Consider the following 22,907-nt stretch of genomic DNA (forward strand, 5'->3'; position numbering starts at 1 on the left):
AACTAACCACTTTTTGATTTTAGTACCGGACTGCCTTTTTCGAGAACCAAATTAGCTCCTACTCCGGAGCAGGGTCTAACCAGCACAACTGGTACTACCCGTAACGTATGTATACATTGATTGACCAGACATGTTCGAAAATGCCTTCACCCGCCATGACTTATAACGCCGTGTAAACATACTATAAACATTGTGCATTGTGCTTTCAGAGATGCTCTTCTGCACACCTTGATTTATTTGAGTTACTGCTGCCTTTCAATTAGCTTGAATCAGTCTGGCCATTGCCCTTGGACCTTGGAGACATTTTTTTTGTTGTTGTTGTTTTTTGTTTGTTTTTTTTTTTTACCACAGAACTGCCACAAACTGGATATTTTGAAAATCCCAGTAGATCAGCAGTTTCTGAAATATTTGGACCCGCCCGTCTGTTACTAACAAACAAGCCTTGTTCAACGTCACTTAAATCATTTTTGTTCCTTTTTCTCATGCTAATTTTGGACTTCAGCAGATCATCTTGACCTTGTCTACATGTTGCTAAATGAGTTGCTGCCATGTGATTAAATATTAAATATTTACAGCTAATAATTTGTATGTCCCACTGAGGTTTCTCATGCTTAAGCACCTTTTTCACTGACCATTTGCTAAAAAAGAAAGACAAACAGTTTTGTCTCAGGCTCTATTCTGTACCCCGTTCATTAAAATCTCAATTTAGCACAATTTCTAAACAGTGCAGGGTACAGCAGCTGCCACACTCCCCCCACTGCTTCATACCTTATCAACACATTTGAAGGCCAGAAGGACACTCACGCTCTCAGCCTATGGAAATAAACAGCTCTGGCATTTGAATGCCAGGGTGATATAGGCAGATCTAGATAGCGCATATAAAAAACACTAGCCTTGGAGAAGGGGGGAGGAAGCGCTGGCAAATTGTCTTGTAATGCAAAATGGCTAGATGATAAAGACAACCCGACTGGGACATCGACAGAGGTCAAAGAAGCTAAAAGAAGATGAGTTTGGGACTCATTTCCATAGATGTAGTCTCCCAAGACACATCAAATACAAATATCACATTTCCTCATTAAAGCAGCAGGCTGACAGAGAGAGAGAGAGTTTGGTTGGTTTGTCACACACTAGGACATAAATGAGAGAATACAATGTGTGAGTTATAATCTCTAAATCACAGTGCAGGACAGATTAGTGCAAGCTGGTGGTGCTCACTTGTTTTATAGAAATTTCTCACAGTACTGCATAATTGTGTGCTTTATAGAAATGCATTCGAGCACAGTGGTCACGACGTGTCATAAAATATCCTTTCCTAAAAGTCTTTAAAATTTGATGACGGTAGCTTTTTTAAGCTATCAGCATAGATCCTCATGTCTTAATGTCAATGTTAGTCATATTGTTTTTCCATATTGCTCACTGAGTTCCATTTGCTGTGGCTGAGCTCTGTGCATTTAACAAAAACCACAACAGTGAATGAAAGCCACCTAAAACAAAATGACACATATAAAATGTTCCTCCCCACATGTTTTTTTTTCTTCTTTATTGTGTTCTTTATTCTTTGTATTTTTTAATGACTTGCAATGTCTGCTATAACAGAATGTTTGGATTTGGGTCCAAGTGAATAGCCAAGGAAAATAAACATTTACCTTAAATCCATATTTTTGCCATTATACATGAATTGCCTACATTCATAGAGAGACTCACAGAAGCTATAAACAAACAACAATTGCACAACTATCATTCGGATTCTGCATTCAATAATGTGAAAACATGGCATGGTAAACAGTATTTCAAAAACACATCACATTTGGTCCGATGTTCAAACAGGTTACAGATACAGTTATGTTGCAGATAAATCAGTATAATCTGAATCAAGCACTTCCAAATCAAACATTAATGTACATTTTTACTTTGCATACAAGGGATGCAAACATGACTTGACTAGTAAAAGAAAATAGTCCTTCTAAAAAAGTAACAATTAAAACAGTAATGGTTGCTTTAAATTTGTGACTTGCTTTGATGGAAATTTTGAACTGGTCTTCACAGGGGAATGTAATGCACTTAAGGCATTACATGTTAGTGAGGTAGACTGTATTTGATTTCAAATGTAGGAAAAAATAGAAAAATGTTGAGTGAATCCTTATAAGTAGAGTCAATTTTGTGTTAGTCCTGATGATACTGTATGTCACAAAATTATTCTCTAATAAGCACAAACTGTCTTCTTTTCCTCTTTTTTTATTTCTAGTCATTTAATTATCGCTTTGTTGATTTTTTGGGGGAAAAATATAAGGTAACTAAAAATGCCAAGCTCACACTACACAAATTTCAAACTCATTGCCCAAAGCACTCATAATCAGAAAAGCATTGCATTGTAATTATTCTGTACATCTTATAAACATACTTTATTTTTTAATTCTCACGAAATCATCTGCTGCTAATATATAGTACAGTAAGAAATTTTTTTTTGTTTTATAATTTTGAAAGCCTCTTTTGATCAGCACGGCTGCATTTATTCTGCATTTATTTATATAAAAAATACATTCAAATCATAATATAGATACATTTTAAAATAACTATTTTCTGTTTTAATACTTAAAATGTAATTTATTCCTGTGATGCAAAGCTGCAATTTCAGCATCATTACTCCAATCTTCAGTGTCACATGATCCTTCAGAAATCATTCTAATATGTTGATTTGCAGCTCAAGAAACATTTCTTATTTTTATCAATGTTAAAAATAGCTGTTCTGCTTTATATATGTGTGGAAACCATGATCATATTTTCAGGATTCTTTAATGAACAGAAAGTCACTTTGTGAACACAAAGTTTCTGTAACTTTTAATACATTTAATGTGTCCTTGCTAACTAAAACTACCAATTTCTTAAAAAAAAAAAACTTATTGATCCCAAATTTTTGAACAAGTTTTGTGACTTGACAGACCTCACAAAATCTCAGAGCTAAAATGGTGTAGTGTGAGCTTGTTATACAATAACTGGTTCCGATCGTCTGATCACGTTACAAAAAATCATAAATTCCCCTTGAGAGAACCAGTTAGGATAGTTTCTGATCTACTCATGATAAGATAAGAGAGGATCCAGAGAAGAGGGGTCAGCACAGAAGCCATTTAACTGAGAGAAGAAGGGCCAGCGTTGGGGAGATGTGACTGAGAAAAGGGGAACCGGAGTTTGTACGGCAGTGGTCTTTGTTTTGGCCAATGCAAGCTGCGTAGGCCATGACGTGGGGAATGTAATGCTGCTCCTGGACTCCATGAAGAAGATGAGCCATGGGACCTTTGGAGAATATCGCCACGTCTTCACCGCCATGAGTCTCCATGCTCAAGGGAACAGCAGCCTGCGCCTGGTAGTTGTTTTGCTCTGAAGACAGAAGAAAGTGTGTTAATGTATAATGTATATGTGTTAATATTTATATTATATTAAAACTAAGTATTACATTAAAATACCATTATATATAATTAGTTAAATACAAATATGAATGTTAACAGTTACCACAACAGCATTGAAAGCATTTCTCAATAATTGGGAGAAATAAATGACTAATTATAATGTTACATTAAAATTGTAATTACAATTCATATTAAATTAATATTTAATAAAACAATACTTAATAAATAACAAAGAAACAAAATTGAGAGCAGTAAGCATTTTCTTTCCTGTAGCTCAAGTGGTAGAGCATTGCGTTAACAAGTGCAAGGTTGGGAGTTCGATTCCCCGGGAACACATGATAGGTAAAAATTGATAGCCTGAATGCACTGTAAGTCGCTTTGGATAAAAGTGTCTGCTAAATGCATAAATTTAATTTTAATTTAATTTAATATTGCTTGTCAATACTAATAGCTACAGTTACTTATTTTTTTGGTATTTCTTTGTCCTGGGAATGAATGACAGAACAATGTCAGCAGCAGGGATGACAATGCATTTTACTTAATTGTTTTTGGATTGTGTTCTATCAGTGAAAACAGCAATTGAAACAGACAAACCTATGCTGTGGAATAGTAATAAGACAGACAGGGAAAGCCAGCGAGTGTGAAGCCAAAGAGAGTGATGGGGAAGAGAATGAGAGAAGACAGAGAATGAGCCAGAACAATAGCCATAATTCTATGGCTTGTCAAACATATAGAAGGAGAGTAAGAAAGATGGGCGGTGGGATCAGAGAGAGATATACTTTATCATCATCAACAACCGCTGAGTTTGACATTCAGGGCGCCTACATGCTATAGCTGACAGTCCATCAGAGATTCCATTCGATATAGACGGTGGGTCACAATGATGTAGTCTTCAAAAAAATCTCCCACATTAAAAACGTATTCAGTAAAATTCAAACATAAATGTAAATTAACAAACCTTAACAACCACAAACTTTTGAACGATAAGGTTTCTTAAAGAAATATCTTATGCTCACCTAGGCTGCATTTATTTGATCAAAAATATAGTAGAAAACAGTAAAATTGCATTGTAAGTACTTCTATTTTAGTGTATTTTAAAATGTAATTTAAATTTTTAGCAGCCATTCTTCAGTGTCACATGATCCTTCAGAATCATTTTAATGTGTTGATTTTGGTGCTCAAGACTTCTTATTATTAGTGTTGAAAACAGCTGCTTCATATGGAAATCATGAAACTATTATAATTCATTATTTGAATAATTTCATTTGAAATAGAAATCTTTTGTAACATTAGAATTGTCTTTACTCTCACTTTTGATCAGTTTATTGTGTCCTTGCTGAATAAAACTAGTTTAATTAAAATCTTACTGACTCCTACATTTTGAAGAGTAGTGTACAAGAATAAATGTCTACTCAGTATCTAAATCCAGTGAGGGGTCCTTTACTAAATAAAAATGTTGAAGAGCCCTGAATGTAAGAGTTGATGCACTGCAATGAATGCATTTCAGAAAAGCAGATCTACAGATCCAATATGCTATATTCCCACTTGATTTCTAACCAGACCCTTTCATTTCCATAAACAGGAACAATTACACCTAAATTCCAACATTTCAAATATCCCAAAAAGTAGGTCCCAAGGCAGAACCAGGAAGAGATAAGCCTGTATAATTACTTACTGAAGTCCACAGTTGAGACATTTTCTCTAGCCCCGTTAACCAACTTGAACCCTGGGCCATTTCCATAGAGAATGGATGTGAAGGGCTTCTGGTCAATATCACTTATTATCGGGGCCAAACCAGGAAAAGACATTTAAAGCTCAAAGACTGGGCCATAAACCACCAAGAAATCACACCATACTCTGTAATTAAAGTTCTCCCAACATGCCTTGAGCTTTCATTACCTACCAAAGATTGAGTTTCCCCGATGTGTGTAGCCTCCAAAGCTGAAGACATGAGAGTGATCAGCCGTGACGACTGTCAGTGTGTCATAAATGCTGGTGAGGAGACCAGCTCGGGTAATGGCCCGGTCCATTTCCACGGCTTCATGTAAGGCCTGCTTGGCTTTTCCATCATGGTGTCCGTGATCAATGCGCCCACCTGCCAGTATACAACCCAGTCAGTGCTCTCATACAGAGCATTAAGACATACACTACTCAACATATCTTTCCCATCCATACCAGCAACAACATTTGAAACATTTGATCCTACATTAATACACAATGCTGAGGAGTTTATTAACAGTGAAAAAAATTAATTAAAAGTAGCAATCCTGCATTTTTATGTAATGTTATAGTAGCAGAGCTGTTGTAGTGCAACTTTTAAATTAATTAAATTAATTCATTTTAATAAGTGGTTTAGTGTGATATTTTTTTGTCACAGTAGCCGGGTTTCCATCCAAAGTTGAGAATTTAACTTAATGCGCAAATTGGAATATCGCGAATAAGAACCGTTTCCGTTCAACAAGTCAAAGACAACAAAATAGTCACTTCCTGATAAACTGGCACTAAATATCACTAAGAAAAGTAGGAGAAGCCACAGAATAATATAATTTTCATATATAATAAATTACTTGCGTCTCAGAGAAAGCAGATGAAACACAATAAATGCGGTCATTGCTGATTTTTTGGAATGCAATCGTGTAAGACAGTTTTGGGAGGCAATTATACAGTAATACTTTGATGACAGATTTTGTTAGGGCATTCAAGAATGATCATAACATTTCAGATCGGTCAGCTGATTAGTCAGGTTATCCCGTAACATCATGATAAGTCACATCAAGTTTTGTTGTGCATGGAGGAATTTATTAGCAAAATTTGTTTCTATCTTCCATTATTCACATCAACCCTTTTTCGCACAAGTCAAAAACCAACTCAAGCGAGTGTAAAACTTTTCGCGAATTAATGGATTTTTTATTTCAAAAAAAGCTGTTTCCATCACTCATTTACCTCAAATGACCATAAAATCAGGGTGATGGAAACATAGCTATTGTAATGCTACAAGCGAACTAAGGCAATCGTCCAATTAATTTTAATGAGCGCTTCAAAGTTATTTATTAAATTCATTTTTCGTTATCTAAAGCTTTTGTGAAATTACTATATAAATGTCACAGTTTATAACTCTGCTTTTAATTGTATTACAGTTTTCTTATTTCAATTTGATTTTTTAAAATCTTTTTTGATCACATATATACTAATATTGCATGCATTTCATATATATATATATATATATATATACATATTGTTTAATATAATATAAATGACCAAAAGCTAAATACTAAGGTTTAATGACTACAGATGTACACTATACTTTTACCTTCCACCAATAAGTAGAATCCACGTTCATTTTTTTGGAGGATCTTAATGGCCACGTCTACCATCTCAGTGAGGGAAGGGTCGGTTTCTTTGTTTCTCTCGAGCTCATAAGGCAAGTCTGCTGGCTCAAAAAGACCTGCAGCGTAAATAGAACAAAAAAAGACAATGTAAACAGGAAAAGTAAAACAACGTCTCAAAAAGGTCACTTAAACCAGTGGTTCCCAATCCTGGTCCTGGAGAACCCCCAACGCTGGACATTTTAGATGTCTCCCTATTCAAACACACCTGAAACTCGTCAGCTAATTAGTGAAGACTCCAAGACCTCAAATATGTGTGTCAGATAAGAGAGACACCAAAAACGTGCAGTGTTGGGGGTTCTCCAGGACCAGGATTGGAAACCCCTGACTTAAGCAATGGTTATGAAACTCACCCAAAAGATAATCCACATTGTTTGGATTCAGAGAAAATAGATCCTTCTTGTTCCACACATAGTAACCTCTCTGATTACACAAAGGTTAAGAGAAAAACAAGAAATAGGTTAGATAACTGAAGGTACCCTCTTATCTAGATGCTTTATAGAATGTGTTACACTGCTGTGAGCCAAAATCTTGCAACCAAATCTCTGTAATACGGTTTCACAACAAGTACAACTTGTCTTCATTTGTTATTAACTGCACAGCTATAAAGCCTGCTTTAGGGGCCTCAAGAGCATCAGATCAGATTCAGAGAAGTCAATAAACAGGGCATCATCAAAAGAGCACAAATACACCGCCAGAGTAAGGCAAACAAAGAGAGAAAATGAAAAAGAGATTTGTCAGCAGAGGCATAGTGTGGAAGCTTTTTTTTCCTGAACTGAATTGAACATGACATTGTAAATGAAAAGATGGAATGAAGTGCCCTGTTTTTCCCTCGTTTCATCTTTCACCTTGTCCTTCATTCTGTCAGTCCACTCCCCCACGAGGTTCCTGCCATCTTTGCGTGTACCGTTGTGTTTCTTTTCTCCTGGGTATTCCACATCTGGTGTGTTTCTGGGGTACATACTTCTCCGCCCACCCCCCATAATCACCTGCTCGTCCAAATCAAGAAGAAAAGAGAAACATCACATTTATTGTACACAGTCCTGTCCAAAAGAAATTCTAATTTAAACCAAAAGATGTTGAAAATGTGAAATGAATAAACATTATGATGTACAAAGAAGTAGAAATATTTACAATTCTGCACTACTACACACTCTCTAACTCTAACGGCTACGCTAATTAATATAATTTGTAATTAATATGTAAAATAATTGTAAATATTTATTATTCTTCATAAGAAAAATAATATTAATAATAGTTGTTTAAAATATTATTATTTAATATTGGTGTATTTAAATTAGTGGTGGGCCGTTATCGGCATTAACGTGCTGCGTTAACGTGAGACTCTTATCGGGCGATAAAAAAAAATATCGCCGTTAATCTATGCTCAAAGTTGGGTTGGGAGCTGGGTCTATACTACGCAAGCTATGATGACTTTCACCGTGATAGTTTAGTGCGGATGTACAGTATACCTAGACAAATTGCACTGTAGGGGGCGAGAACGAGTCTTCGAACCTGTGTGTACGCCCACTGTGAAATTACCAAACTTCCCAAAAAAAACCTCGACAAGACTCTTTCACACATCCTCCGTCTGCAGTGCGTATGCAGTCCATGTGCGTTACGTATGTGGTGCAGAAGCAGCACGGACTCATTGTGCTTTCACACAGGACGCGTTTGCAGTCCGCTACTGATCCGCAGCTGTTTAGTCCACAAACACAACATTTGTTCATTATTCTATATTTCAAACCATGTTAAAAAAAAAAAAGAAAAAAAAAATTGTGACTTATCACAGAACATGACAATCTTTCATAATCATAGACATTAGTATAAACTTAATAAATATAAACAACATATTATTCATGCATTTTACTTCTAGGTTTGTATAATAAGCTGCTCAAGCAAGCGGCAAAACATTTAAACACAACAATTAGGCTACTTTTCTTGTTGGGATATCGCAAATATTTAAAATTAAAGCACCACTGACAGAAACAGTCGACTCTCGTGCCTTTTGCATTTAAATCTTTATTACAAGCAATCGCACGGTTCTTAATGAACTTTATTTTTTTGCTTCCATAAAAGTGAATAGGCATATATCATGTTGCCTCGTTTATCTAAAGGTGCTCTTTTTCTTGTTTTAAACCTAGCCAAAACCAATGTGTTGCGTGTGAAAAACAGTAGGCTTTAATTAGTATACATTTTTTGTTTATTTTGTGATTTTCCGTGTCAATCCATGTTCATTTTTACCGCAAAAAATGCGCTGTCATTTTAATTCAGCACCTGCAGCACAGCAAAAATAGACTCTGTACGTAAACGATCGCTGCACTGCTGCAGACGCACCGCTCCTGGAACGCACTGACGGACCACAACCGCGTGAACGCTGGAATCCGTTAACATGGGTGCGTAAAAAAAACAAAAATGCAACGCATACACACTGCAGACGGAGTATGTGTGAAACAGGCGTAAGGTTGTTTGCAACTTGTGCAATGCAGAATTAGTTTACTGTAGGAGTTCCTCCAGTCTCAAGTACCACCTAAACGAAAGCATCCCTTAGCTAATGCGGAAGATGCCGGGCCAAGCAATGTAGCGCAGGGGAAGAGTCGTCGTCAAACTACTATGTTTGAGGTGCAGCACAGCCCTATCAGTACTAACAAGTACATCTTATTGAACATAATTTGAATGCCTTAGGCAGAATTCAAATGAGCCATTTTAATCTAGATTAATTTAGATTAATTCCAAGATTACAGTGAGATTAATCTAGATTAAAAAAATTAATCTATGCCCACCACTAATTTAAATATATTTAAAATATTAAATACAGATTATTTTATCAGCATTAATATTGTTGTTGTTATAATTGTTAATATTATTCATTATTATTGTTGTTATTATATTTTATAATCTATTTAACATTAATAATGTTTAAAAATATTTTAAATATTAACTAATTATTTTATCAACATTATTATTAATAACAAAAATATTGTATTGTATAATTTACGTTATCAAACTTTTGTTTTATCAATATTATTAGTAGTAACAATAGTAATGCATACTTCTTATTCATTATTAATATTTGTAATTAATATTTTAAATTATTATGCATTTGTTTTTAATTGAATACATTTGTATATGTAAATAAGTACATACAGTCAAACCAAAAATTATTCAGACACCAGGCATAATTTTTGATATTTTTTACTAGTGGGTGCAGGACACTATAGTTTATATATGTAAGTGAGGATAGAAAACTGATAAAAATTTGGGACCAAAAATTATTCAGATACTTTGACCTGACCATGTTTTGCTTAAGTGTTTTTCTTTAATTGCTAATGCGACCTTTTACACCACAGACTGAACAAAATTAAGCATTGTTTGCTAATTGGACCTAAATTGATATTATCCAATTGTGTAATTAAATTTAACAGCTGACAGCTATTCAGCTTAATTCATTCATACCTTTCTATCAAAGTTATCTGACATTATCAAGACGAATTTGTTCTGACACAGTTTAACTCTGAGTTCTTGTCATATTTTATTACCATTTTCTAAACTATAATGAATAAGCTGTGCTAATGTAAGAAATGTTGAAGATGCCTGAATAAATTTTGGTTTGACTGTATAAATATTACACTGAATGACCCAACCCAACATTATATAAAACCAGTTAAAAAAATCAATCAATCAACCATTAAAAAACTCACATCAATATCAGGGATATTTTCAAAGAGTTGTCTGGCGATGTCCTTGCATCCGTTCTGGAGTGCTTCATCAGGCATTTCTCCATCTGAATACCAGTCCCGGTCTACACAGTGTGCATACGCCGCACTCGGAGTGGCATGGTTCACTCGCGTTGTTGTGACGATTCCCACTGATTTGCCTGGGAAAATACAGTTTGAAACTGTTAATTGTTCCTGTAAGGACATGGCCATGATTACCACTATATCTACTGTATATTTAACTGGATTACATTTTTTTTTCATCATCTATCTAGTAATTCAATACCATATATTTAATCAACAGACTGACTTAGAGTAAACCAACTGAAATATGCACTGCATCAGCTTTGCGATGTTTGATTGTAAGTCTTGTTGTCTGGCTAAGGTCACCCAGTTGTATGGTACAGTATTTTAATGCATTCTCTGGACACAAGCACCCAAGTGAGGAAGCATTTTACTCTGTACTCAGATCGGGTCAGGTTATCAGTTTAGACACTGATTGGACCATCCGGCTTTTAAACCTCTCAGCTGGATTTTAAATGTTTATTCTGGTCATGTCATACGAATTCGACTCGGCTACTTTCATTCACCTCTACCTTCAGCAGAGGACTTCCGTCTTATAAAACGCTTCATTTGTTTTGATTTTCAACATGAGAATAAAATATGAGCAAGCCGTCTGCATGTCACACTCATCAGTCAAACTGTCACTCTTCTCATTTCTTCCTTTACTTCAGATAAGGACGTGTTTTTTCCACTTTCTTCAATCTTTTATCTGCTCAACCTGCTTTATGTGCCAGTGTCACCTTTGTTTCTCTCATGCAAAAACAAGTTAATGGATTGCTAGCATAAAAATGAGCCTAGAAACAAATATCCCATCTATATTCTAATTGCAATAGAATTCGGGGACAGAAAGGCATTATAGCTGCTATGTGAGAGGATTCAACAGGGCATCTTACCTGCATCTTTGGCCCATTTAAGAATGGAAGTGACCTCGTTCCCCCGAGTGGTATTGCACTGGGATTTCACAGCTGCTGCGCTCACTCCAACCGTACCCTCGTTGGCCTTCACCCCGCACAGATATGCTGTGGCAGTGCCCGCGCTGTCTGGGACCTGAGCATTGGTGTTATATGTCTGGGGGAAAAAAACGTGCACAATTTTAATAGCTGCATGGATTGTTTACAAGAGCGAAATTAAAGTGTACTTAGTGCACTTAGTGTAGCTCTATAAATGTCCATTCAGCATTTTTCTGCATCTAGCATGTTTATAAACAATGATCATCATTTTTATAACAAGTCCAGTAGTCTGAGACAATTTGTATTTTTTTTTTCAATTAATAAAAAAAAAGTATTGTCATAACCCTGTAAACTTATGAAATAAGATAGACTGAAATGGAACACTTTACTGAACATTTAGACAAAATAAGTTTTTAAAATCTAAAATGGTCTCCACATGTGTTTTTTGTTGAGTATCATATTAGATATATCTGGCTTTTATTGCTCATGTAAAATGAGGAGAATCTGGAGCTCATACACAAGGAGGAAAAAAAAACACCTCAAGTTTATGCCCAAGCTGAGCCAAAATATGAAATTTGGTGCAGTTGCTGTCATTTATGTCGCCAAAAGGAAAAATTTAATTCTAAGCTTGTAAAGTAAATCAATGAGATCTTTACAACAGTACAGCAGATAATACACATTAAAATAATCTCCCAATAATATGTCTTTAAAAGACGATTGAGAGATAAACGGTCCTCAAAAGCCTGATGTATCATATTTGATACTCCTTTTTTAACATAATGTTTCTTAAAAAATGATGTATTGATAATCAAGTCCATCTAAATTGTTTCAGTCCAGTAAGTGTTCATCTTGAAATATCACTAACAATATAAAATATATTCTTAAACTTATTTGCTGACTTTAGAAGAATCAGTAAAGATTTCACAGCAAAAAGATACATGCGCCACAACTTGAAGGAGAATGTTTTTAGAATTATACTAAAATGCCTTCTACATGCTAAAAACATTTAAAATATCAATCATATGGCATACAACAGTTTTAATCATGTTAGTAATTTAGAGCCCTTAGAAATTTGTATATCAAATAGGCTTTATAGGGTTAAGTGAAAAGTTTACATGAAGCCAAAAAGAAAACATAAGAAAACAAAGAGAAAATACTTGACTATCTTTCAAAGGTATTTTAATAATAGCTAACATCTGTGAAATATTTATTTCAAGAGAGTCATGGTCCAGGAACTGTGTCCGCTAGAGAAATGAAACTATGATTTGAATCTGTTCTCTGTGGCTCGGGGCGACGAGCATGGATTACGAACACAAAGGAATGGTATGATGGGATTACAGCACGTGGGATGTACCTTAGAGAGGGCAACGTAGGGAAATTTGTCCATCTCTAGCTGCGTTTCCTCACCATTCTGTCCATTCAGTTGACCCTTTAGAATGCGTGCTGCTGTGACCGTAGGTACACCCATGCCTACACACAACAAAGTTTGGATCATTCACACAGTCTATTTTTAACAACATATCCTTCAAGAACCTTCTATCATGAACAACATAGCCTGCCTTTACTTTAGACCGTCAGTTATATTATGTTACTGAACAAGAATTAAGTGAGATTTCATTGTGAGATGAAAGGGCCACTTGTCACTTAATGACATAACCTGCTCTTCTTAAAAGCATGAGGCAAATTAAAGTCCACTTAAAAATCTCAAGCTTGCAGATTTGTACAAAACTGTGTGTTGAGAAGTGTGTGTTTTTGTCATAGTGGACAGTGAGAATTGCAATACATCTACATGACAGAGGCTGAACTGAGGCTTCATAAGATATCTTTTTTAGGTTTTTGTAAACTGGTGCTTTTATGCCAGCATTGCTTTCACAGGGGGGTGGTGCAAAATAAACTAAATTCTTCAAGAAAAATTGGACCATTTCTGAGGTATGGTTTTCTGCAAACAATTCAAATTTTGTGTTTTCATTCCTTCCTTCCTTCCTTCCTTCAGTCTTTGCTTTTATCGCCTAAGCTTATTTTTATAACTACCTTTTTTTTTTCTTTTGCATTCATTCAGACACTGACTGTGGTATTTTGTTTATTTCTCCTTAACTTGGTATCCTTCACTGCCCATGTTAATGCTTAATTTTGAAGCAGGTCCATACACTGTAACAAGGCTTTTAAAAATATTTAACTCTTTTTGTTAGACCTGGTTTTGCACAAACCTCATGAGAAAGATCCACCGATTGCGTCACTTACCATCACCAAGAAAAAGAATGATGTTCTTGGCAACATTCTTGTTGAGGTCTTGGAGGGTCAAAGCATTTTTTAGTGTCCTCTGTGCCCATTCCTTCCAGAAACCAGGGTCCTTCTCTTGTTCTACAAACCATAAGAAAACATGTTTACACCTTTGCCCACAAATTATAAGACACAACCAACAAAGCTGCTCCTGCAAAACAAGATAATGATCATGGCCTTAGGCTGGAAGTATCCATTTAGAGATTATGAGTATGCTATCACTCTCTAAAGTTACAACGAAGTTACGATGACAACAACTACATTTCTATGTTATGCATGTCTTCTTCAGTCCACATAAACTCAGTTGTGGGGAAGTTGCGGCCTTATGGTTAGAGAGTTTAACTCCTAACCCTAAGGTTGTGGGTTCAGGACTCGGGCTGGCAATATCACGACTGAGGTGCCCTGGTTTTACAGTGCTGTAATTTTTAAAGATTTCTTATAATTTTAAGGTGAGCTTAAAGGGTACACTACTATGAAAATCACACAGCTTCAGCGTGACATCAATAAGAAAAGGTAGAATTTCATAGATATTGTTAAGAATTGTTGTTCATAATAAAATATGTATAAACTTAATACATGATCTAGATTATTTATTTTGCTAAATCTTGTCATTTTTATAAATATTACATTTAGAAATTTATCTAAAATTGTTTCTGCTCCCATTAAGCTTAATGTACTCTCTTTAAGCTCTTCCACATCAAATGTCTATATAAATACTTCATAAACAGACTTTAAATATGAATTGATGGTTGTCACTTTAAGTTAATCTTTATAAAATAGTATATAGTGTTCCTGTAGCTCAAGTGGTAGAGCACTGCGTTAATAAGCGCAAGGTTGGGGGTTCGATTCCCTGGGAACACATGATAGGTAAAAATTGATAGCCTGAATGCACTGTAAGTCACTTTGGATAAAAGCGTCTGTTAAATGCATAAATTTAATTTTAATTTAAAATGGTTAATATTTACAAGTCATAATGGAAAACTGGCCATCATACTAAATGACTGAGAATCACACACTACCAGGCCTTTCCAATCAAACAACTCTTTGTTTCATACACTATGTGATTTTCTATTAAATATGTCAGCTCAAATCTACAGACTGGCTCTGACCTTTGGCAACTAGCATCAACTTCTCCAGACTGTAAATCAGTGGAAAATTGTGGCAAAAATCGTGTACAGTATTCCAGCCTTAAGAGACAATAGACACGTTTACATCCATTTAATAAGAGTCTTCATAATGAGGCTAGTTTCTGTGTTCATCCCTATGAATGAAATGTTTTATTAGTTTGTTTTGTCATTTGATTTTTTAATATTTGCTACTTAGCTGAACATGGACTAGTCTAGATGTTGCAATGTGCTTAAATGACACTTCACTATGAATATACACTCCCTGACAAAAATCTTGTCGCCTATCCGAGTTGTAGGAACAACAAATAATAACTTGACTTCTAGTTGATCATTTGGAATCAGAAGTGGCTTGTATGAAAGGCAAAGGCCTCTAGATTACGCTTATTTTACCAAAATAAAATCTTAGCATGCCTTGATTTTTAACTATTTAATTAGGACAGAAAGGTCAGACTTTGCTTAGACAAAAGTCTTGTCACTTAACAGAGATAATGTACATCACAGAGGATAAAGTCATGGTGCAGTGGAAAAAGAATTAATATTGTGTATGACTCCCATTCATCTTCAATGCCTCCTCCTTCATCTTACCCCAGACAATAATGTTCATAATGTTCATTTCTGGTGACTGGGCTGGCCAATCCTGGAGCACCTTGACCTTCTTTGCTTTCAGGAACTTTGATGTGGAGGCTGAAGAATTTGCCCTCTCATGTGGTTTGGAATGTAATAGGCAACAAGAATGTCTTGATACCTCAGGCTGTTGATGTTGCCATCCACTCTGCAGATCTCTCGCACGTCCCCATACTGAATGTAACCCCAAACCATGATTTTTCCTCCACCAAACTTGACTGTTTTCTGTGTGAATCTTGGGTCCATGCGAGTTCTAATAGGTTTTCTGCAGTATTTGCGACGATTGGGGTTCAGTTCAATAGATGATTCATCTGAAAAATCAACCTTCTGCCACTTTTCCACAGTCCATCCTTCCTGCAAGCTGTGGACAAATGCAACACAATTTTTTCTTCTGTTTTCTTCTGTTTAATGCTGGTTTAATTCAACAAACTGTTCTTGTAGGTCCAGGGGTTTCTGGTGACCAGTTCTTATGTAGCTCTGCTGCAGTTGAAAAAGGGCTGGCCCTGGCCTTCAAACCAACAAACGGTCCTCTGGAACAGTTGTCTTACGGGGTCTGCCTGACCTGGGCCTGTCATGAACTTCACCAGTTTCTTCAAATCTTTTTCTTATCCTCTCCACTTGACGTTTAGATAAATTAAAGATGTCTGCCACCTCAGCAGGAGACTTGGTCTTCAGGCTCTTGATGATCAGCACTTTGGTCTGTGGTTGAATCTTTGGCATGATGTCAGAGGTCAGGATGCATTTCAAATGAAGGTTGGGTGTGCTGGGGTTCTTCTTCTACACATCTGGGAATGTGTTAATTACAGTATTTGTCACAGGTGACGCTCTAATCTGTGATTGGTTGAATCATTTAAAGATGAGACAAGTCTAAGCAAAGTCTGACCTTTCTGTCCTAATTAAATATATAAAAATCAAGGCATGATAAGATTTTATTTTGGTAAAATAAGCGTAATCTAGAGGCCTTTGCCTTTCATATAAGCCACTTTCCAAATGATAAACTAGAAGTCAAGTTATTATTTGTTGTTCCTACAACTTGGATAGGCGACAAGATTTTTGTCAGGGAGTGTATAACTGATCAAACTGAATGCCTTGTTGCTTGATTTTAGTGTTGTTGTTTTTTTTGTGATCGACTTTGTACCTTTAAATAAAACATTTTTCAAATATTCTTTGAAAAGGTTGTTCAAAAAAAAAAATTATAATTTTTAATAAGGCATGATGTGAGCTTAATGGGAACAGGGGTGTGCATAAAGGATACAAAAATGTACCCATTAAGCACAGCCAGACTTTTTGCATTTAATGATGTATATCTTAATTGAAATGATTTTGTCATTTAAAATAAAAATTTAATATTTTTGTGTGAGAGCTTGATATTTTATTTTAACATAACTTTTTGTACTGAAACCAATATCTTGTGCACTAAAAATGTCTCAATATAGATTTTGGTGAGCTTAAAAGGTACGTTTACCCTATAGTTAGTATGAGGTCAAAAAGAAGTCTATTAAACTTCAGTGGTCTGAGATGGTGCCCTCGTTTGTGAAGCACTCATCACTCAGCACTATATAACTCTGAATAAATCAAAGGTACTGCAAGGAAACTATAAGGCAGGGGTGCTTATTCCTGTTAAAGTAGATCTACTTTCCCAAAGAGTTTAGTGTCAACCCTGCTCCAGTACAAATGTTTGTTATTATCCTTAAAGGGTTAGTTCAGCCAAAAATGAAAAATATGTCGTTAATGACTCACCCTCATGTCGTTCCAAACCCGTAAGACCTCCGTTCTTCTTCGGAACACAGTTTAAGATATTTTAGACTTAGTCCAAGAGCTTTCTGTCCCTCCATTGAAAATGTATGTACGGTATACTGTCCAATAATCTAAAATATCTTAAACTGTGTTCCGAAGATGAACGGAGGTCTTACGGGTGTGGAACGACATGAGGGTGAGTCATTAATGACATAATTTTCATTTTTTGGTGAACTAACCCTTTAAGTCTTCTTGAAGATCTCAATGTGTTGGTTCACAAGTATTTGAGTTAGGGCTAGAGGAACAGGATTTAGCAACCTAGCTATAATGTGTTCTAAAACAGTCTCTATTAAATTTTAAAGAGACAATATGCTCATCATTGCAGAGAAAAGTGTCATTGTCATATCTAATAATGGCAAAAGGCCAATAAACACAAAAAAGTGTCTCAACTGACCTGGAAATTCAGGCTTTGCCATTCCTTCCCAAACCAGGCAACTGAGGATAACGAGTACAGCGACCTTCATTTTCCAAAGATGTCAGAAGACTCCAGGATCTGCAGTGAAAACAGGTAATGTCTAGTCAATGTTAAAATGTTCTTCTATTCCCAATTCAATGTTCAGAGATCGCTACAAGTAAGCCATTCATGTGCTGATTTGAATTCTGTGTTACTGTGGCACTTCCATCTATTTGTTTGAGCAGTCTAACATAATTATATCAGCTCAACCAATGGTGTGAGTTTGGGGCAGGGCTTCATTTCTCTGGGTGTATTTGGTTTAAAAACAATTATTATTGTCGCTGTTACGTGTAGTATGACACACTTCATCTTTAAAGACAGAAAACAACTATTTACTATCCCATGGCTTATTTTCATGTGCAAAAACAACTAATATATGATTGACTTTTCAGGTGAGGATGCATGTCACAAAAATTGATACAAGCAATAATTTAGTGGCATTTTTGCACATTCATTTGCGTAGCTACCTAAAAGTTCACACCTGAAAATGAGATATAGCTGGATTATTATCTGCCTTCTACCCTTTAGTCAAGGTCACTTTAATGGGATTGAGTACCACTGCACATGGTGCTTTAATAGGCATGACAAAGCTGATTAACTGGACACCTCTGTTCCAAGGCACAGGACCGCAAGATTTCTATTACGAACACACACTTTCTCAGCTTACTTCAGATCCTTTTAATGGGGTCTTTAGCCATTGTGCAGAAAGCATCAATCAGTATCAAAGCCATGTGTTCAATCTACCTATACGTTAGACATGCTGCCTTGACCATTTTGTATTTACATTTGTAAAACTGGAAAAAATTTGGCATTGTGTTAGTCACATAATGCATTGAAATATTAGAAATGCTTGAGTAAATGCACAACTATGGGGTTCTTTTAGGTCTGGTACTTCCCACGCAGTTTTGAAGTGTGAAAAACATAGCTAGAAATGATTTGCTTCATTTGTAGTGCAATGAAATGATTTGCTTTTCACTGGTTTCATCACACACACACACACACTTATCTTGTTTGTTTAATTGCCTGTTTTACTTTTTAAATCTCCTTAATATTGGCCCAAACCTTTGGTTTTAGGTTATAAAAAAGTTCACTATACCCTTATCATCATGAAGCCAACAACCAACCACTACTGCAAGTTATTAAAAGTATTTGTTTCCCATGTTACAACTGACCAGCATCAACAGCACACAGACCTGAACCATTGAACTTCTAAACATTTTCTTCCTATTAGTTCTGCTACAAAGACACTTTTACCATGACTTGAGGCACATTCACATGCTCTGTCAAAAACGAAGTGGGGCTCCAACTGGCAGAACTCTTGAAGCTAGTCTGCAGGTGAAGAAACACAGCAGTGCCAAAACACAAAGCAGCAGCAAACTGGAGAATAAAGTTGTCAACAAAACCGACACTCCTTCTCGATTCATGGCATCAGAATGTAGAGATGTTCTTCTTTTGGAAGTAAACCCGTCCAAAGCAGAAACATATATGTAACCAGCTATCCTTGTTTTCGACACGCTGAACTGCGAATGAGATCTGTTCTCTAAGTACGCACTCAGGAGGATGAGGATTAGGGTTATTACCGATGGAGGCAATCTTCCTTTACATCTTCATTTTATGAAAAGGGACCTTACATTATTTTGAAACTGCAAATAAAGTATTCATTGCAGACCTATCAGATCAATGCTATCTGTAGGACATGCAATATCATGTCGACTCTGGACTGCCTTCCTGTTTTTGCACAACAAATCAGTTATGTTGTTCTGTCAGAACCTGTTATGTTTTTTAATTCTAGTAAACCCCTGAAGGCTTATCTCTATCGCTCTAATAAACAGGAACATTAGATCACATTAAACTCCTACAAACATCCTAGAGGCCATTCGATCACAGAACATCAAACACTGACATAAGGATTTTATTAGCTTGTACATCTTGGTAAACACGACACTAACACAAGACAAAACCAAATCTGATTCATCTAATTATGTTGAAGAGTCTCTGAACAACAAACCCTTTTAAGGAGGAGCACAAAATTTAAACAAGATGTTCTCAAGTTCATATAAACCTAGGCTGTCCTGGGCTTTCTAGTTGTGATATTGTTACAACTACATTAGTATCACTGCATACAAATCAGTTGGGCACATGATCAATAAAATGCTAACAAACACATTATGTCTGGGAAGCACTTAGGAATTTGTAAAGCAAACCCTTTCCTTGCATTGCATTGTTTTCTCTTTATGACCTTTCTATTTTTCTTTCTTCTAACACCTTTTAAATTCCCAGATTTAAAAGTTAACGTTAAAACAGGGAAGTGTCTTAACTTGTTCAAGTATCCTGCAGATGCAATTCATGGAAAAGCAGAAACAGAAAAAGTGACAGTTTGATCCCTTGTCCAAACATGCTAATGGAATTTAGATCATAATTTGGAACCAATCATAATGGGATCAAACAGGAGTCCTCAAAGAATCAGATAAGATCCTACTCGATGAACTAAAATGTTATTCAGCATTATCTTATATGATTCCTAGATGACTTTTGTTTGCTCCAATTCGGATTGGTTCCAAATTAAAATTAAAAAAAGATATTCCTTTTGTTTAGATTAGTCAGGAAATGCAATGGTTTAGGAGGGTAAAACTGTACGGAAAAGTGAGATTGTGCCCTAAAATAAAATAAATGAATACATTAATAATAAAGTGAAATATTAAAATATACTTGGTGAGCATGAAATATTAAGATTATGACTCGGTATGTTTAATATTTTTTTCTCTAGACTGTCCAACATGCACTTAGTCTATTACGTTATTCATAATTAGATTAAATGAAATTCATATAGACCTCTCCTGTGATTAACATTTTTCAATGTCAGAATGAATTTTTGTCATAATCTTTTAAAATTAATTATTTTAAAATAGAGAATAAAAACTTCTTACCACATCAAAGTCAACATGAAGAAAGCTATTTTACTGTCATATGACAAGGACACCATAAACATGAGAGGACCCCTTCAGACCTTTAGGACAGTTTCGAGGTCTTTAAAGATGTTTTTAATCACATATTTTAATAACATTTTCTTGTTTGAATTAAAAATGACGTTTTCATGTAAGATGGAGAAATCTTAAAAACGTCTTCATATGCGTGTCATGATATTTTTAATATTTTTTGTTTTACCTTAAAAACGAAATAATTCGTATTTAGTACTCGATTGATGCATTTATCCAATATGAATACAAAGGTCACATTTCTTTATCTCTGACATATGTATTTATCATTGACCCATATATTTTGAGTTTATTTGCCAGTGTGTATGAATAAAATCAACCTCTTTACAGTAATAATCGTTTTCCCCGCCACTCTTCCACGTCCCAGTGTCTCATGTGCAGTGATGCACAGAAAAGCGCTTCTTTTTCAATTAACGTTACATACTCTCATCTTTTCAGAACATACAATGTCTGTTTGTAGCTATAGGCTGCCAAAACACGATTAGCGCTCTACAGAACAGAAAACCATCGACATCCCCCCCATCACTGGAGCGTATCATTGTGATTACCGGTTTGCTGTTTAATTGCAGTAAAGTTGGAAGAGCAACTCGCCGTTATGCAAGCGGAGATCCCAGCGCAACCTGAACAACTTGTTGGATTGTATTAAATGAATAACAGCACAACTCTCCAACTCTTCCCGGCGTTGCCATTAGAACTCCAGTCACATGTAGAGGTGAATGAACAGAGACATTCAGCAGATAAGCGGCGCTAAAAGGGATCCTACTCACCCTCGTGTTATATGTATCCGTGCACCTCTGCGATTCCAGCAACACAGGACCCACATACACGTGCTGTTCTCTAGTCGAGCTTTTATAATGCTTTACAATGCGCCAACCCGAGAGAGAGAGAGAGAGAGAGAGAGAGAGAGAGAGAGAGAGAGAGAGAGAGAGAGAGAGAGAGAGAGACCCCTTTAGTAGAGTCCATTATTGATAATAGCGCAATCTGAAGCGCGAGCTCCTCCTGTTGATAGGAGCCGCTTGAGTTGAAGAAGCTCATGTATACCATTAACTATATTTCTATTGCATTCTGCATTTCTTGTTCGATCAACGTTGTCAATGCAGCAGTAACACATATACCAGTACAATGAAGTCAATCTTTTATTTGTGTAAAACAAACAGCTGTATTTGACAAAACATTCTGTCATTTTAGTCAGGTTACAAAAATAAGTAGTGAGTAAAACATGTCAAGTCAAAATGTATCAAATCCACAACACATAGCAGCCGTAGTTTTCAGCAGTTCAATTTTGCTACTCACGCTCCGTGTTTGGTTCAGCAATACCGAACCGAGCTCTCCATTGCGTCCTCCTGCACCTGAACGAACAAATACAAATCACAGCTTAAACATGCAAACAGAAAAAGATGTGAAAGAGCCCAATTCAGCACCCGCGCGTGGTGTTCTGTGCACACAGGGCACATGCAGAGAGACGCGCCTCAAAGCGCTTGAACACCGAATTTGCCTCTTCTTGCTCTTGTACCGACAAATACATACAAAATTATGTCAAAATACCCGTCTTTGAGAGTATCCTCGAAAAAATGGTCGGTTATGTTTTAAGTGAAAGTAAACAATGTAGAAAGATATCAGATGTGTATCATTATAATGGATGCATTGTCTCTTAAAGTGACCGCGCCAAATTTATAGCTGCTGTCGGTGTCCTTAATGTTAATCCAAAAAGTGAATGGAAGAAAATCACTCACTGCTCTTAACTGAATTACTTTGTAGTTTTAACGAGAATTGATCCACAGTCAAACCAACAATTATTCAGACACCAGATTTGTGATATTTTTCTAGTGGGTGCAGGGCACTAGGCTATAGTTCATTCATGTAAGTGAATATAGCAAAATAAATTAAACTGTGACATAATATGCCCAAAAATTCTTCATACAGTGTTGCACTACCAGTACAATTGATTAAAAAAAAATTGCTAGCGTGTTTTTTCTTTAATTGCTAAGACTGAAAAAAAAAAAGAAGAAGCATTGCTTGGTAATTGTTCAACAAAGTATTTATAGTTATGTAAATACTGTACTAACAGTTGTCTAAATTTTTGGTTGCTTGTAATCCATTACTTAACTTT

The 22,907-nt window shown here is 35.8% G+C and overlaps 1 protein-coding gene across 4 annotated transcripts; it reads right to left on the minus strand.

The window, feature by feature from the left end:
• Positions 1-1,525: 1,525 nt before the first annotated feature.
• On the minus strand, positions 1,526-22,131 carry LOC109045737 (alkaline phosphatase). Of its 4 annotated transcripts, XM_042734035.1 has the most exons (13): positions 22,091-22,131; positions 21,565-21,654; positions 17,742-17,840; positions 13,761-13,880; positions 12,874-12,989; positions 11,463-11,637; positions 10,492-10,667; positions 7,639-7,779; positions 7,144-7,213; positions 6,715-6,849; positions 5,308-5,499; positions 5,080-5,199; positions 1,526-3,375 (listed from the first exon to the last, which is right to left on the minus strand). In XM_042734035.1, exons 3-13 carry the CDS (start codon positions 17,809-17,811, stop codon positions 3,110-3,112), a joined length of 1,581 nt encoding a protein of 526 aa, XP_042589969.1. In that variant the 5' UTR covers positions 17,812-17,840; positions 21,565-21,654; positions 22,091-22,131; the 3' UTR covers positions 1,526-3,109. The 4 variants fall into 4 exon arrangements, with proteins under 4 accessions (XP_042589969.1, XP_042589970.1, XP_042589972.1 ...); XM_042734036.1 differs by lacking the exon at positions 22,091-22,131 and having other exon boundaries at positions 17,742-17,862; XM_042734038.1 differs by lacking the exons at positions 21,565-21,654; positions 22,091-22,131 and adding an exon at positions 21,346-21,506.
• Positions 22,132-22,907: the final 776 nt, after the last annotated feature.

This window comes from Cyprinus carpio, chromosome B11 (genome assembly GCF_018340385.1).
Source record: "Cyprinus carpio isolate SPL01 chromosome B11, ASM1834038v1, whole genome shotgun sequence".
NCBI lineage: Eukaryota > Metazoa > Chordata > Actinopteri > Cypriniformes > Cyprinidae > Cyprinus > Cyprinus carpio.